The sequence below is a fragment of the Ruditapes philippinarum genome, unplaced genomic scaffold (genome assembly GCF_026571515.1).
Source record: "Ruditapes philippinarum isolate M1 unplaced genomic scaffold, ASM2657151v2 ctg76_1_1_1_1, whole genome shotgun sequence".
NCBI classification, from domain to species: Eukaryota; Metazoa; Mollusca; class Bivalvia; order Venerida; family Veneridae; genus Ruditapes; species Ruditapes philippinarum.
In genome coordinates this window covers 186,529-202,370 of record NW_026858000.1, presented here as the reverse complement: position 1 = coordinate 202,370, position 15,842 = coordinate 186,529, and the positions used below count along the sequence as shown (strand labels likewise).

The 15,842-nt window shown below is 30.0% G+C and overlaps 2 protein-coding genes across 14 annotated transcripts in view; one reads left to right on the top strand and one right to left on the bottom strand.

The window, feature by feature from the left end:
* LOC132751750 (transmembrane protein 135-like) overlaps window positions 1-3,178 on the top strand; it is an 82,439-nt gene extending 79,261 nt beyond the window's left edge. For all 3 annotated transcript variants that reach the window (XM_060741982.1, XM_060741983.1, XM_060741981.1), the window contains 2 exons: window positions 351-418; window positions 1,071-3,178. In XM_060741982.1, the coding sequence (XP_060597965.1) occupies window positions 351-418; window positions 1,071-1,185 (183 nt within the window). In that variant the 3' untranslated portion in view covers window positions 1,186-3,178. The remainder of the gene's footprint in view (window positions 1-350; window positions 419-1,070) is intronic.
* A 1,433-nt stretch (window positions 3,179-4,611) lies between these two features.
* Window positions 4,612-15,842, bottom strand: part of LOC132751747 (protein FAM228B-like) — a 30,450-nt gene continuing 19,219 nt past the window's right edge. For 6 of the 11 annotated variants that reach the window (XM_060741964.1, XM_060741965.1, XM_060741963.1 and 3 more), the window contains 4 exons: window positions 15,597-15,677; window positions 13,591-13,686; window positions 9,574-9,806; window positions 4,612-6,966 (listed from right to left, as the gene is read on the bottom strand). In XM_060741964.1, coding sequence (XP_060597947.1) covers window positions 6,681-6,966; window positions 9,574-9,806; window positions 13,591-13,686; window positions 15,597-15,677 — 696 coding nt within the window. In that variant the 3' untranslated portion in view covers window positions 4,612-6,680. Of the gene's footprint in view, window positions 6,967-8,341; window positions 8,407-9,573; window positions 9,807-11,530; window positions 11,570-13,590; window positions 13,687-14,659; window positions 14,747-15,596; window positions 15,678-15,842 lie in introns of all 11 variants that reach the window. The other 5 variants (XM_060741970.1, XM_060741972.1, XM_060741973.1 and 2 more) reach the window with 4 other exon arrangements.

Here is a 15,842-nt window from a genome sequence, read left to right as displayed (position 1 = left end):
CTTCCAGGATTAAACGATAATGGAGTCATTAGAGATAAAGTGCCCTGGTTGCTATTGTTGTTGTTGATCACTTCTAGCAGAATTAAGGCATTTGGTCTATTTTTTTTGCAGAAAACTTGTCGGACATTACCAAAACTTGTGACAAAGGGCACAAAGTATGACATTTTGATAACATGAAATTTTTTATTCATCATGCCCTTTGCTGTATCTTTCAATGAAAGAAGGCTACCAAATATATATATTTCTTGGAGTATCAAAAAGTATGATATGATATATATCTCACAGATATTATTATTGTATCTCACCAAACAGCATAAGATATACAGAGGCAATTACATTTTATATTTCAGGCTGTTATAGAACCACATAACCTTAGACCAGCATACTGGAACTTTCTACTCAGGGTAACTGGGAACAAGTGAGTAACAATAGGAGTTGTCTAAATATCTTAAATGGACTTGTCCATCTTACAATCTGGACAAAACCATTCATCATTTTTAGGGAAAGTTAAAAATATATTCTGTGACTGAATATATAATATATGAATATAACATTGCAGACCTTGAGAAAGTAGAACTGGCATTGAGGTTAAAATACTTTTCTCCGAGTTCTCTCTCAAATCTCAAGACTTTGCACTGGTAAATATACGTTCTTTGACAGTTTTTGACCAATCAAATACTTGAGATCTAAATATGAGCTTAGCAAATTTTTTTTATAACCTCGGACCCTGGACACATAAGTAGAACTTGTTACCACAAGCAGGCCAACAGTTTGAAAAAAGCTTTTGTTATATTTTCGTTCACTCATATTTCAAGTTCAGATATGTAAAAAGTAACACTGAGCAGCTTCAATTAAGGTATTTGTGCTATACAGCATACTGGGATAGGAGTTCAATAAATTTGCTTGTGTTGTATGTCTTGATATCTGATTTCAGAGTTTTATTTGTTAAGATTTAGTAATACACAATAAATGTAGTCTGTTGCTTATGTGACCAGATAACATTATGAAATGATTAACTGCTATTATTTGTTTTTTCCTATTATTTATTCATATATTGATGGCATTTTCAGATTTGCAGGAATGAACAGAAAATTGCTGGATCCCTGGGTACCAAATTGTTCAAAACTATTCCCGGACTTCTGGCCGGATTATGACTATAGATTTACAAATCTGAGAAAACCATAGACCTTGTGATACAGTAGCGGACTTTTTCCTGTGTTTATTTATATCAGCAGTTTCACTGTAAACAGATGTCCTGAAAATAATTTGGAAATACAGTACAACCTGTGTAGAGCAACACCCTTTGGGTAACAATGATTTTGGTTGTTGCAGAGAGGTTGTTGCTTTACTGAGGTTAAATTTAATTTGATGTAGAATTGATTACTGATGTTGTAAAGAGGCTTTGCTCTATACAGGGCTGGTTTGTAGAGGTTACACTGTAACAATAATGGGATTATGCAATTGTGATAATAACGTTAAATTTTTACAATTTTTATACATGTTGTATCACATACATACCTGTTATAAACAAGCTTAAGCCGTAAATGTAATGACCGGCTCATGCTGGAAATATTCTGTAGCTACCATCAGAAGAAGGGTTAATGATAAAGAATAAACCATTTTCTTGACTGTTTAGACAAGTTACCATGGAAAACTTCATCTTTTGTATTTCACTTCCTGCCTCATGTATTTGTTACTGTAATTTTCCTTATAGACAATCTTATGTGTTCATGTTAGGACATGCAACCTGTTACAGAACTTTTTAACTTCCAATTTCAAATCATTGCCAAATTAATAAGAAATTCTGTAAGTTTTTAATCTGTCAATCAGCAACATGCCAAATGATTTATATTCATTTATTGATATCCAAACTGGTTTAAAGTAATAAAGAACAGGGTATTATAAATTTTGTACACAAGTATGAAATGAGACCACTCATTGATAACATGTTTGCCAAAATATTTAGTGACATGTACAAATGAAAAATACCATACAAATACACATATCTTATGAAATGTATTGTTTTGTTTCATTTGTTCTCTTTTATTTTAATTTGATTAATAATTAAATATTAAATTTATTTATGTTACAAATAAAACATGATTTATATTGGCAATTTGAAAATTGTTGACTGACTGATCAGTATAATTTATAACATTTTTTTTTTGTTTTTGTTTTTATTTGATATAATACATGTATAGCTATTACTTAAACTAGGAATCAAACATTATTTAAATTAATTTTTATGTTAAATTTAGTTGTATTGAAGCAGAATGTATGTTTTTCTGAATTAGCTGACATTATTTTAACCTTTACTTTGTTAACTTCTGTCATAGATCTACTTTTGAATACCGTATAGTTTATTCATAGAAGTTTCAGGGATTTTGAAATCAAAATGTTAAAATGAGGCTGCAATTAGTGTAGAGTCTGGTCAGAGAGCACAACATTTTTAATGTGTAATTTTAGTCAGTTTCACTGCTGGTATTTAACCTGCTGGATTTGTGTATGGAATTGCTTTTCTATGAATTCGGAACAATCCATCTGAAGTTAAAGAAATTTCAATTTCAAAATACAATAATTGAGCTATTAACTGTATAGAACATGGTCGTACTGCATGAAGGTACAGCCTGGCCTGCTGTATACGGACAGCAAAAGGTGATCACACTCAGTTCCTGCAGGTGAGGACATTGTGCATAAAGTAAACAAACTTTGATGATATTATTATTGTGAGCATAAAAGCTTCACTGCTTTTATCTCTGAAATTTCAAAAGCAAAGTTTGGTTCATTTTTTGGGAACAATCTGATTGCTTGGATGGGGAAAATGACATTTGAAAATCTAATCCATCAAGTCACTAGTGATACTAAATCAGGCTTAATTTTATGTCGATGTAAGATAAAACTAATTTTAAGCATCATTTAATAGAACTTAAATAATAGAACTTAAATAGAATTTTATAGAACTTAAATTGATTGAATACTTGTAGACATGATAACAATAGAAAAACATGTAATCTGAGACTTAGTTAATTGAACATTACTTTTTATTAATTTTGCTCATTTGTATTTTTCCTAAAGAAAAAGGAAATAGTTATGACTTATGTTTTATAATTATGTTTTGCATACATGCTGATATATATTTATATGATTGAATTTTGATATAAATACTCTATGAATTTTACTTTGTTGTTGTTGATACTCTTCACCTTGAAAACTTAGCATAACTTAATTTATAGATCACCTTCTCTGACATATTCAACAATAGATTTATCCACAAACATTGACATGTGCTTTTGTTAACAAATATGTTATGATGAATTTCTTATTGTATCCACCAATCTGATAATTAGTAGAGTTAGACAGGTTAGGGATCTAAGCATTTAACTCTTTAAACAGTTGAATTTCTTCAAAGCACTTGACCAGCGTCCAGTTTTGGAACTTTTCTATTATATCAGGATGAAAATTGAAGGTTAGCAAACAAATAAAAAAAAAACAACAAAAAAAACCTGCATAAGTGCATTTTTGAAAACAAGAGGGCCATGATGGCCCTGAAATCGCTCACCTGTACATAGGCCCCCGGGGCAGGTCCAATTTTATCCCAGGGGCTTTTATTTGAACAAACTTAGTAGACACCCATTAGAAGATGTTTCATGCTAAATATCTTAGCTCTAGCTCTTACGGTTTTTTAAAAGATGATTTTTTTATAATTTTTTACTATATACATAAAGGGAAAAACAATGACCCCCTGGGGCCGTGCAAAGTATGACCCCAGGGCTTTATTTGAACAAACTTGGTAGACACTCACTAGAAGATATTTCATGCTTAATATCTAAGCTCAAGCTATTTGGGTTTTTTAAAAGATTTTACTATATATAAAATAGGAAAATCAATGACCCCCCGGGGTGGGGCCAATTTTGACCCCAGGGCATGTAATTGAACAAACTTGGTAGACACTGACTAGATGATGTTTCATGCCAAATATTTAAGCTCTAGCTCTTTTGGTTTCGTAAAAAGATATTTAAAATTTTTCTTTTGGTTGATCATGATGGCAACCATCGTTTTGCTTGGAGTTAAATTCTTTGAACAATTTTTAAAGTTGACTACCAAAGGTACATTCCTGTGAAGTTTGGATGAAATTGGCTGAACGGTTTATGAGATGTAGTTTAAAGTAAAAGTTTACGGCTGGATGAAAAGCGATCACAAAAGAGCTAAAAATGGGCTAATTATGATTTCAATTTGATTTGTTGATAAAAAAAAGTCCCTCAATTTCCTTGCTCTAAAATTGACCTAAAACTTGTTTTGAATATATAGTCTAGATTGCGCAACAAATTCTTACACCCTATATTAATCACTTTCGAGTCTGCTTTCTGGAACTAACCAGTACTGGTGTCATATGAAGAAACATGATTGTGACCCCGAGTAAGGCTCCACCCCATAATCTCTAGGTTGATAGACAGACACCATAACAACTAGGCTATATAACTTGTGATTTCTTATTAAATTATCCAATCGGATTACAAAACAAATCCATTTGAAAATAGCTTTTGTGACTACCAATTAAATAAATAAATCTGGACAAATTCTTATAAGGAAGGAAAAATAAACAAGAAATAATTTTTTTTTAATTAAAGTTTTTTATTCACACATTGCATGTCTAAAAATAATTTCAATAAAAGTGTAACAATTAATAACAGGCACTTATATAAGAATAAATCATCTAATATAATTTAAAAATAAGTCTATATAGAACATGAAGGCTAGTCATATTGAAACACAGTAGTAACAGAAATATGTACATGTCAACATACATGTAATGTGTAGGTCCAGCATCCCCATGTTATATAATATTTCCAGTAAAATCTTTAAGGGTGTAAAGCAATAATAGGTGAAATACACACAAACAATTTCAAAAACAGAATAGTCACCTCTTTTTCCTTTTTCTCTTGCCGTTTTGGTCTTTATCATAGAGTTTTAATACAAAGTGACTCTGTTATCTGACACAAATAAATTATATAACAAAACAGAATAAAATGTTCCCTAACAAAATATTTAACTTTTTTTAAAAATATGTTTGGTGATGATTACACACATACGCCATTAAGTAGAGCTGCAGTTTACATATACCATACTTTTTTCCGATACTTTATTTTTTCAGTCAAATATTTGGCCAATTACAGATCGTCCAATCTAGCTTTAGACCCTTTGACAACATGCTTAAGATATGTCATAAAGCTTTACACATTTGTGTGAAAAACTACATGTACAGTAGAAATAATGTGGATTCTACTAATTAAATTGGCATTTTGAATAACTGTTGGTATAAAATATCTAATTTTCAACTACATGTACAATGTATCATGGTTTTTACTGTAAGAGGCAAAACTCGTTTGACTAGTACAAATTTAAGGCGACATACAATGTAATAATAATTAAAGCTAAACTTTTATACACAAAGAAATATGAATACCACTCCAGGAAAACCGGGCATAATGACATTGTGTAATAATTTTTAAAATAATGAAAAAAATGTAAATTGTCAAGGTTGTTTTATATTTATGCATGCATGTTTAATGAAATAATTTGCTAAGATTAAAAAATTAATTATCATTATGTTTTTTGTCTCATAATATTTCACAATTTCTATGGGAATTTATAAATGCATGAAAAAATGCATGAAAAAACATAGCTGCTTTTAAGAACAAAGCAAATACAAACATTTACATGCAAAGTTTTACCTGACACTTTAGAACACATTTTCCTCGATTAATTTGTAATCAAACTTAATTTAATTGAAGAGTTTACGTGATGTCAGGAGTGGTATGATGTTTTAATGATTGCATCAAAAATAATAAACGTGTTCTTAGAATTGCTGTATTTATGAAAGTAATGGATAAAGCTAGAGTCCTCACATTTTCAGCTTTTACTTTTTACATTTTTAGAAACTGACATAAAATATTGTCATTAAACTTAGTTTTCCTGAAGCTGTACTCATGTTTGTAAATAATGATACTAAATCATCACGTAGGAAACACAAGGGGTAAAACAATCACTTATGTACATGGAATCTTTATCATAAAAGACTTCCTATTTTATAGCTACATTTTTGGTCAAATGCTATTTTACAACAATTGATAAGATCTTATTACATGTATTTCAAATAACTATTGAAAAGATTTTTTTAAAAAAAGAACGAAAAGAAGTGTATATATACAAAACAAACAGTTTGTGATTTTACCATAACAAATGTAAGATGACAACAAAGTTAATGCCTTCTTAAATTGTGCAATATCACAGACATTGTATATCACAGAGGCTCCAGTTTGAAAAACACAAAATTAAAATTAGCTTTGCTTATAAAGAGGGATTATAAAAAGTGAAAACAAGGAGTGAAAATAACGTCATTTCTGTGTAATCAAATTAAATCTGGCTTAATTATAAATTAACAAACTTTTACCTCATCTAAGATTTATTTCATTGCATATTTCTAAGGTGCTTAACTTAATTATTTTATGCTACAGTCAATTCCAGAATGATAGCATTTGATTAAGTTCATGCTTTAATTTCTCATTTAAAACTACAGATAAGCAATTTGAAGGCATTTTAATACAAAAAATTGTTAGGCTTACTTAGACAAGTCATAATTTAAGATTATTCTAACTTTGGTGCACAATTAAGTTTATTTATCATGTTTCTGCTCCCATATCAGTTTGTTGCATTGTTTGTGTCATAGGTTGAACAGCGAGTGTTTGTGGTTCTTGTACAAGTGGTTCATGGAACGAAACATTTCGTGCTGGTTTTAATGTTACTCTTTGTATAACTGGTTTAGGGAACGGTGGTCGTTGATCCTCCGGGTAATTACGTTTTTTCTGTATTTGTAGTTCGCGGTCAACTTCTGCATGACTATATTGGGCTTTTGACCACTCGCCAAAATCTATTTTTGTATCATTGAATTTTCCACTCATTCTTCGTCTGAAACATTTAGAAAATTAAAATGAAATACATGTAGAAAACCAGATAACATTAATTCAGGACCCTCACTGTTGTTCAAATCGAAACAGGGACTTTGGATCCTTTTATGTAAGGAAGTCTAACCGCCGCCCCTCTCCGTCAAGTAGCTACATAGTTGCCTAACAAGCAGGATTCCATACTAGTAAGGAGCAAGTATTGCTAACGAGACCTCAATAATTCATGCTTTACAATTATTGTGGAAGAATTACATTGTACTGATTTATATTAAGCTTTAGACAATTTTTGTATAGAACAAACTAATTACTATATCCTACATAAAATATTTAACCAATTTTCATATCATTTATGTCTGAATTTAAGAACTAAGTTTTATGTTTTACTTGGACATAAACTTGATATGATAAATAAACAAGCATCAAAATAACAATCCAAGACCCTTAGTGCTGTGTATTCAATCCTGAAATTATCCCTAATTCCAAAACCTCGAAAATAACTACCCGGTAATGCATAACTAAAGAAATGAGAAAAGTGCATGCAGTATCACAAAAATGTATAGCAAATACAACATTTACTTTTACACAAATATTTTCTATTACAAAAATTTTAAGAAAATACGTATCAAAGTGACCTATGTAATGAAAATGCACCCACTCAGTTGTTGTCATTTACATGACAGACAATAATTGGTGATTACTACCCATACCTATATCTCACTGTGAAAATATTTCATAGAATGCAAAGCAATAATTCTTCAGTTTTCATGCTATTCCATTCAGCAAGTACGATAATTATTTTATCTACTTATTGGACAAGTGAAAATACATCAATGGATGAATGGAATTTTGAAATCTAAACTAGATATATTGTTGGGGATAAAGGCACGTAACAAATCATTGTGAATCAAAAACAAATCTATGTGAGCCGATTCTGGTTGAATGAGTGGGCCATAAATGAGCACCTTTTAAATGATTTTCCTGCTATATATAGTATTTCAGAAAGCAAATGAACATATTCACTTTTTATTTAATATTAATATCAACTGCCTGTTGAAAATATTATGCAAAGCAGTTTAGTGATACTTATGTTATGCTCACTCACTGCTCACTCACTGCTCACTCACTCCATTGAAAGGGTCTCTCAAAGATTTTTGTCGATACACAATATTGTGTTACATGTGAGTGTTTACTCGTCCACTCATAATTTTGCAAATTTGTTATAATGGAAATATATTTGGTAATACATGTATCAATAACATTGAATGATATATACATGCATGAAATGGTCAACATCAGTCAGGCATGCTCGATAAAAAACTAGTGAATTTCAACAAAAGGGAGAGAACAAATGCCAGCCCTGCTATGCATTGCTTACTTACCCTAGTTCATACTAACTACAACTTTTGAGCCCTTAGTTTTCCTATTCGTCAATGGACTGTTAGAACTAGTTGTTAAAATAATTGTTTATATTTATAACTATTGTTAAACAGTTTTTGTACTGTATTATCATTAAAATACAAAGAATTGAAAAGAAATAGACAATTAAATTGTCATTAAGGAAATGGGAGAATAAGGAAAAAAAAGTTATAACTTAACTAGATCATGTTTAATAAGGGAATAACTGGTCAGTAAAAGAATGTTGTTTTTTTAATGTAGAAAACTAGTCTATGCTTGTAAACTAACTGAGATCAATTAAAATTATCCTAATTGTATAGTACTTTACCATATCCAAATGATGATTCCAGAATACTTACATGATCATGATATTTGTGGTCTATGATAATAAAGTCTGATATCAAGTAAGTCATTAAATCAATTCATGATAAAATTTACTGATGACAGAATTTTGTATTTATCTCATTAAACAACAGAAACACTTGCATATGGAATCTTACACCTTATGCATTAAATTTAGCTTTATATAATCTTTATATTTAACTTGTAAAACCTCTTTACTACCGCCCCCGCCTTCAAACCCCCCAAACAGGAGGGTGCACATCCCCCTTCTGGCAACCCCCTGATGTACCATTTTGATGGGGGGCGTCGCCGAAAAAAGTGGTCACTTTTTAACAACATTTCTCAAACAAAAAACAGTGTTTGTGGCCTAAATAGGACAATTTTTCACTGTTTTGAGGCCTCCAAGGGGGGGGGGGGTGTTGGGGGGGGGGGGGAAAAAGCCGTCAAAACACGTCTATATGAGGAAAAAGGTTAAACTTGTTTGACAGATCTTTGAATTAACTTTGTTTGACTGTATCTTTGTATTAAACTTGTATGGTCGGGTTTTTTTAATTTAACTTGAATAACAGACTTGTTTGACAGAAACTGTGAATCAAACTTCTGAATTTATAACTTTAATGGCAGTAACTCTGAATTAAACTTGTATGGCCATATCACTGTATTTAACTTGTATGACTTTTAACTTGTATCAGCTTGTTTTCTTTCGGTCTTTAACAGATTATTTTCTTTATATTCATTTTACGAGAAATTATTTAATTTAATTTTACTAAAGAATAATTTTGAAGCACAAACTGAGAAAATAGTTAAATTTTTATTCATATCTAAAGCAATGCACAATGTTATTATAATTACATGTATTTATACATTACATTACCTGCTTGCCATTCTAGGTGAACTCTCTATGTTAATGAGGGGCATCTTAAGCCAAGCTATACTATCAGTACCATGACGACCTAGTGGTACAAGTGGCATAGCTGGCATCTTAACCTGCTCTATATCTTTGTCTGAGTACCGGTACCCTGTCACACATCGTAGTATTGTACGATCTTCCTCGCTGCGCTGACGACCTTGTGAAATCAATGGATCGTGAAGTGGGCGTGTCTCGATCTAAAGCATAAATAATTGATAAATCTACAGTCATACTAGTCCACAAAATTACTTTAATTTTATCATAAGACACTAGGTTCAACCCTATTTTTGGACTTCACACAAGTTTCATTTATGTTCCGAAAGTTTACAGAATTTTTTTCACAACTTAGTTAATTTTATGATACCAAAATGAAAAACAGACATTTAGAAACATAGTGTATGAAATTTGTACTGTAAAAATGTTTATTTAAGTGTCAAATCATGGTCATGCTGAGCATATACATGTATATATATAAAGTTGTGTGATTCCAAGTTTTAACTATGTAGTAGTAAACAATATCTAAGTTTATATTCATGTCAAATAATGATAATAAAACTTTATTTAAAAGGCATCAAATCAAATTGTCTATAAAGTCAAGTTATAATAATAATCTAATTTTATATTTATGTATAGAATAATAGATATAATCTTTATTTAAGGATACATAATGCACAGTAATCTGATTCTAAAAGTCGTTTATATTTATCAATCAGCATAACCTTCTGATTATATACAGATTTGAACCTTACGTGCATTACTGGTAACTGCACTAAATGATAATTTAAATAGAATTAACCAGTTTAACTGCACTAAGGTGATGGTATGTCTTTAATAATCTGGTTTAATCTCTTCTTAAAAAACAACATCATCTGTGGAATATATACACAATAGCATATACTAAACCTTACATCATTATAGAAATTAGTAAACAGAAAAAAGTAAGATTTAACTGTTAATATCTTATTATACATAATAATTTTCTAAATTTATGACAGAAAAAATGTTAAAAACTTATCCTTCACCCTATTGTTAATCACAAAATAAACATCAAAATAAAATGCTACCATTTTGTACTAGTATATCACTCACACTGATGTTCACAACAAAGAGCTAGAGCCTACCCATAAGTATTACACACAATTTCACTTCAAAACATTTTCTCAAATAAAATTTCAATATTCAAATTGGATTATGATCAAGAATACATCCTTTAAAAAAATGACATGCATTAGGTATACTTCTTTAAAATTATCATTCTAAGAATTGCATGTAGAACTTGACTGTCATTATCTGGGTCCAGTTTCTTAAATCTAACTGTCCAAATTTCAATTTCCATTTTAGTTATAGGAAGATAAGAATATCATTAATGTTAATTTTCTAACTTTTACCTTCACATACAATTATTAATTTTCATATCTAGTATTTGAGCACAAATGGACCAAACTCATCTTTTAAAGTCCAACAATTTTCTTATGGCTACTATTTAGCTAAAAAATTTCCAAGTAAAAAAAATCAGTCTAATGACTGTCTGACAAGATGAAAATATCAATCACAGACAGTGAAGCAACAATATAAAGTTGGGCACTGTATTTATTATAACAAGTAGACTATGTCTGCCTATATAATATAACTGAAAATCTGGAAAGAGATATATGAAAAAACTGTCATATGCTAAGAGTAAGTTTGTAAATAAAAATAAAGAAAGGAGAAATAATAGCATTTATATAAATGTATGTAAACTTGATATGATTCTGATTACATCAGTTTGCCTTTGTTTATGACAATACACACAACTGCAATCTTATTATGTTACAAAAAGTTCAAATATTTCAAATATCCCAAAATGTTACAAGAATTACATAAAAATACAACACAAGAATGCAGTCATGATAACTGGATTATGGCACAATAACAGCCATACCTGTGGTTCTAACTGAGAACCATCAAATCTTATATAGATCTGAAAACAATCATATAAATATAACATAGTAACTTGCATATAAGTTCAGGGCTTATGTTATATCTAGCCTTAAAAGCATATCACAAAATATATATATGAAAGTCAACCTGTGATATATGTTTTTTTTATAGTTGCCGGACTGAAAACTCTTATAGACAACTCAATCCAAAAATCATGCAGAAAATATAGAATTATTCCTAGAGAAACAGCTTGTGAACCAATAAATAGTCCCTCAGTTATCAAAGTCTCATCCTAAGGACTGTTAGTAATCTTGTAAGAGCAGCAGGGTTATCAAACATGTGACTCCTGACTTTGTAGTTAGATACATTTGTATGTTACCACTGAACTAGCTACTGCACCAGCTTACTGAAAGCTTACTCCTACCAAATAGCAAAAACAAAAGACTGTCCTTATAAAAGGCCTTCTTGTAGACAAGTTAATATGGTATCTTAACTATTATTATGTTATTTGTAACTCTAAAAAGTTAATCTTTAACTCTAATATAGTTATCTGTAATTCTTTATCATTTTGAAAAGTAATTAATAAGTCTATACAGTTATATGTAACTTATCTGTAATCACCACATTGTTATCAGATTATTTTATAAAGTTATCTGTAACTTTTATACAGTCATCTGTGACTTTTACATAGTTATCTGTAACTCTGAATATATAATAATCTGTAACTTTTTATAGAATATTTTAATCTACTCTTCAGTGAAAAGACAAAAAAGTACCCTGTGAGTAATTAACATTTTTATCATAGTTATGAACTAAATTTTACAAGACATAATTATGAACCAAATTATTGTTTGTTAGTGACCAATTTATTGTAGATTGTTAACTGTACAGATTGTATCATTAGTAAACACTATAGTGTTATTTGAATTAAGGGATATTTCACTTGTTATCTTCTGCATGGACAAAGAGGTATCTTTAGAAAATTCCTTGTACTACTTTTAAATTAAAGATGATTTTCTACATGCACATCAAAAACATGCATAGAGATTTCAGTTGATGTTATGAAATAAGTTTCTAAACATTGTGATTAGAAAAATAACAATTTTACTTTAATATCAAGAAGTTTGTTACTTTTATAGACAACACTTATTCTACCTATATCTAACTATAGATATTATGTTATTTCTGTTTTAACAACATAAACACTTACTGGAACAATCTGGTCATAAAAATTAACATAATTATATTAACATAATTTATGATAAAAAATCATTCCAATATGATGGAAGCAAAATGAAGATTTCATTCTTATTGAGAAAAAAATGTGTGCAAAAACCACCTCCTGACTTTGTTGACTTGAAATAGGGATGATAAACTGTATTCTAACACGACCCGCATTTTTCCCTATTGAACATAGAAGAACCGAAAGTGTGTGTTATTATGCAACAAAGTCACAGTTTGACGTTCTATATTTAGACATGTGACGTAATCATTATACACGCGACGTAACCACCAAAAATACAACGCGATGGAATTAAGTACGGAAACAAATCAGGCCCATTTTGCTTATTATCAGGTACGGCAGCATTTATTTGTTGATGTCGTGTTAGAATCGAAATAATATATCCAAATCGGTGATTTTATCGCTTGATAACATCACTGTTTGTCATTCGGATGCGTATCATTATATCACTCGGGCTACGCCCTCGTGATATAATTCCTCGCATCCGAACTCCAAACAGTGATGTTATTGAGCGATAAAATCACTGTTTGGGATATAGTATTTCTTAAATAATTTTATTTACAGTGTGGCCATGTCAAATGATACATGTATGTGACAGCCATGTCACAAGGTATTGTGACATGACATGTGACATTTAAATGCTATTATGTTGCAATAGAAGCATTTTTCACTTCATTAATATACAAATAAGTATGTAAAACCCCATAAATGCCTTTCCTTAGAAAACATAAGTCAACAAAATCAAGTTTTTCAAAAGATCTATGCTGAAAACACATCCTTATCGGCCAAAATCTATTTTAAATCAGTGCATAAGAAACCTCATGTTTATCATGTAATGGCACAGGGTACAACATTGTAGCATTAGGTACTCTACGATTGGCCAATTGTTTATGGTGGGCACATCTGGCGCAACGCTGATAATATTACATCAACAAATTATCATAATTGTAATTAATTCACTTGACAATACTTTTCAATAAATGAAATTACATATATCATCTCAAAACAATAATAAATATATCCTCTATAATCCACTGAAATACAAATATTTTCTAATTAAAAAGAAGTATTCAAATAAAACAAGCAACAAACTTCTGTTTTAAGTGATACTTTATATGGTAAACCTAGCATTTCTCTCTACATAATAAAAGTATAGCCAAAACAATTCTATGAATCCTCCAAACTATTTAATCAAATTTATAATAAGTTGTCAACAGTCTTCTGATCAGAATCTGTTTTTTAGACTTTCATTGTAAAACAGCCATAAAACACCAAAAATATTAATTCTGAAAGGGTATAATTTAGACAGTGTCTGGTAGAAAATCTGTGTTTTTACAAATTTGCTGCTTGAATGTTCAATATAAAATTTACAATATACTTGCGGTTGCCGGAAAAAATTCTTTTAAAATAATAATGTTTATTAATTTCCAATGAAGCAGCTGTGAATGTGCAACCTCATAGCTAATCCTAGTACATGTACTATGAATATCATTTCAATACTTTTATTAGCCATGAGTGTTTAATTCAACTTTTTATAAAATAAATAATTTCTTTAAAACTATTTCCAAAAAAAATATGAAAACAAGATGGTTGTATTGTTTTATAAATTTTATACATGTAGTATAGTTTGCCATTGATTGCTTTACACCCTTTAAGAACAAAAACGACAACAACAGCTACACAGAAATGATTTCATAGTTGATGATTATTAAACTTTTCATAAATTTTTATTAATTCTTCTAGTTTGTTCTTCTAAAAAAAAAAATAAATAAATAAATCTCAAAATATCAGAAGCATATGTTGACAACTTTTTTATCCAAAACAAAACAATATAAATTGAAACTTTCTAAAAAAAAACAATGAACTCTAGCTTTGAACCAAACATACTGCTTTTGTAATAAACTTTCCCGTATTCAACTTCTCTCTTTTCAGTTGGGCTACCTTTTTATTCACATCATCTGACGTATTTTTATCCTCAAATACAAAAGTTCAATGATTAACTGAAAATGAACTTGATTTTTAACAAGTCATGTTTAAAGGCGTACAATACATTGTATATCAGACCGGATTTTCTAGTGTTGGTGCCAATGCTGGAAAAATTGTCATCTTACACCCTTCTAGGTGTAATATCAGTCACAAGCTTTGAAACAAAACAACATTCCAACACTGTTATGTTCATGTAAGATACTATGAGAAAATAGTTCTACATAAAAATGTTAGTTTTCAGTTATTCCTTGCAATATTTATTATTATTTATATGTCATGTGCAAGAAAAAGAAAAAAGAATCAAAATATTGGCTGCTGGTAGGGTCTGGAATAACCAGCTTTTTGGCCTCATTATTTCTATCTTAAACAATCAAATATTCCCGTCTGTACAGGAAGCTTGCTAAAGACTTTCTTATAATACTAGTTTGCGATTGATTAAAACAAAATCTGCTTGACTTTATCAATCATGGCTTTTTATCATGCATATTATTATACAGTCAAACCTGTGTTCAAGACCACCTTCAAATAAAGATCATACTGTAAATAAAGGCCACTCTTTGACAATCCATCACTGATTAAAAAGAACAACATAACCTCCAAATAAAGACCACTTGTCTAGAAAGGCCATGTTCAGTCTCTTCTTTACAGGCCTGTATAACTTTTTGGTATTTCTTTATTCTGTTGGATATTTAGTTGGAACTTATTTTGAAATTTTCCCTAAAAATGATTAACAATTTTGTCCATATCTAAAGATGGACAAAGTCATTTAAGATATTGTGCATGGTAAGAGTTAAATGGCATGTTTTTTTACAGTTAAAGTAATAAAGCAGAAAAGTACCTTTATTGGAGCTGGTCTGTGTCCATTTAATGCCATAGCATAATATTCCTCCGGGTCCATTGTATCCAGAAAAACATGTCCCTGTATATGAGATAAATTTTATTTTATAAACTACCAATAACATATTGCAATAAAACAATATGTTCAATAGCAATAAGTACAAAATATTACTTTGTTTAGCTTATTATCACAATATATTCCCAAATGTTGAATTCACACCCAAGCATATTGAAGAATCTAATAAAT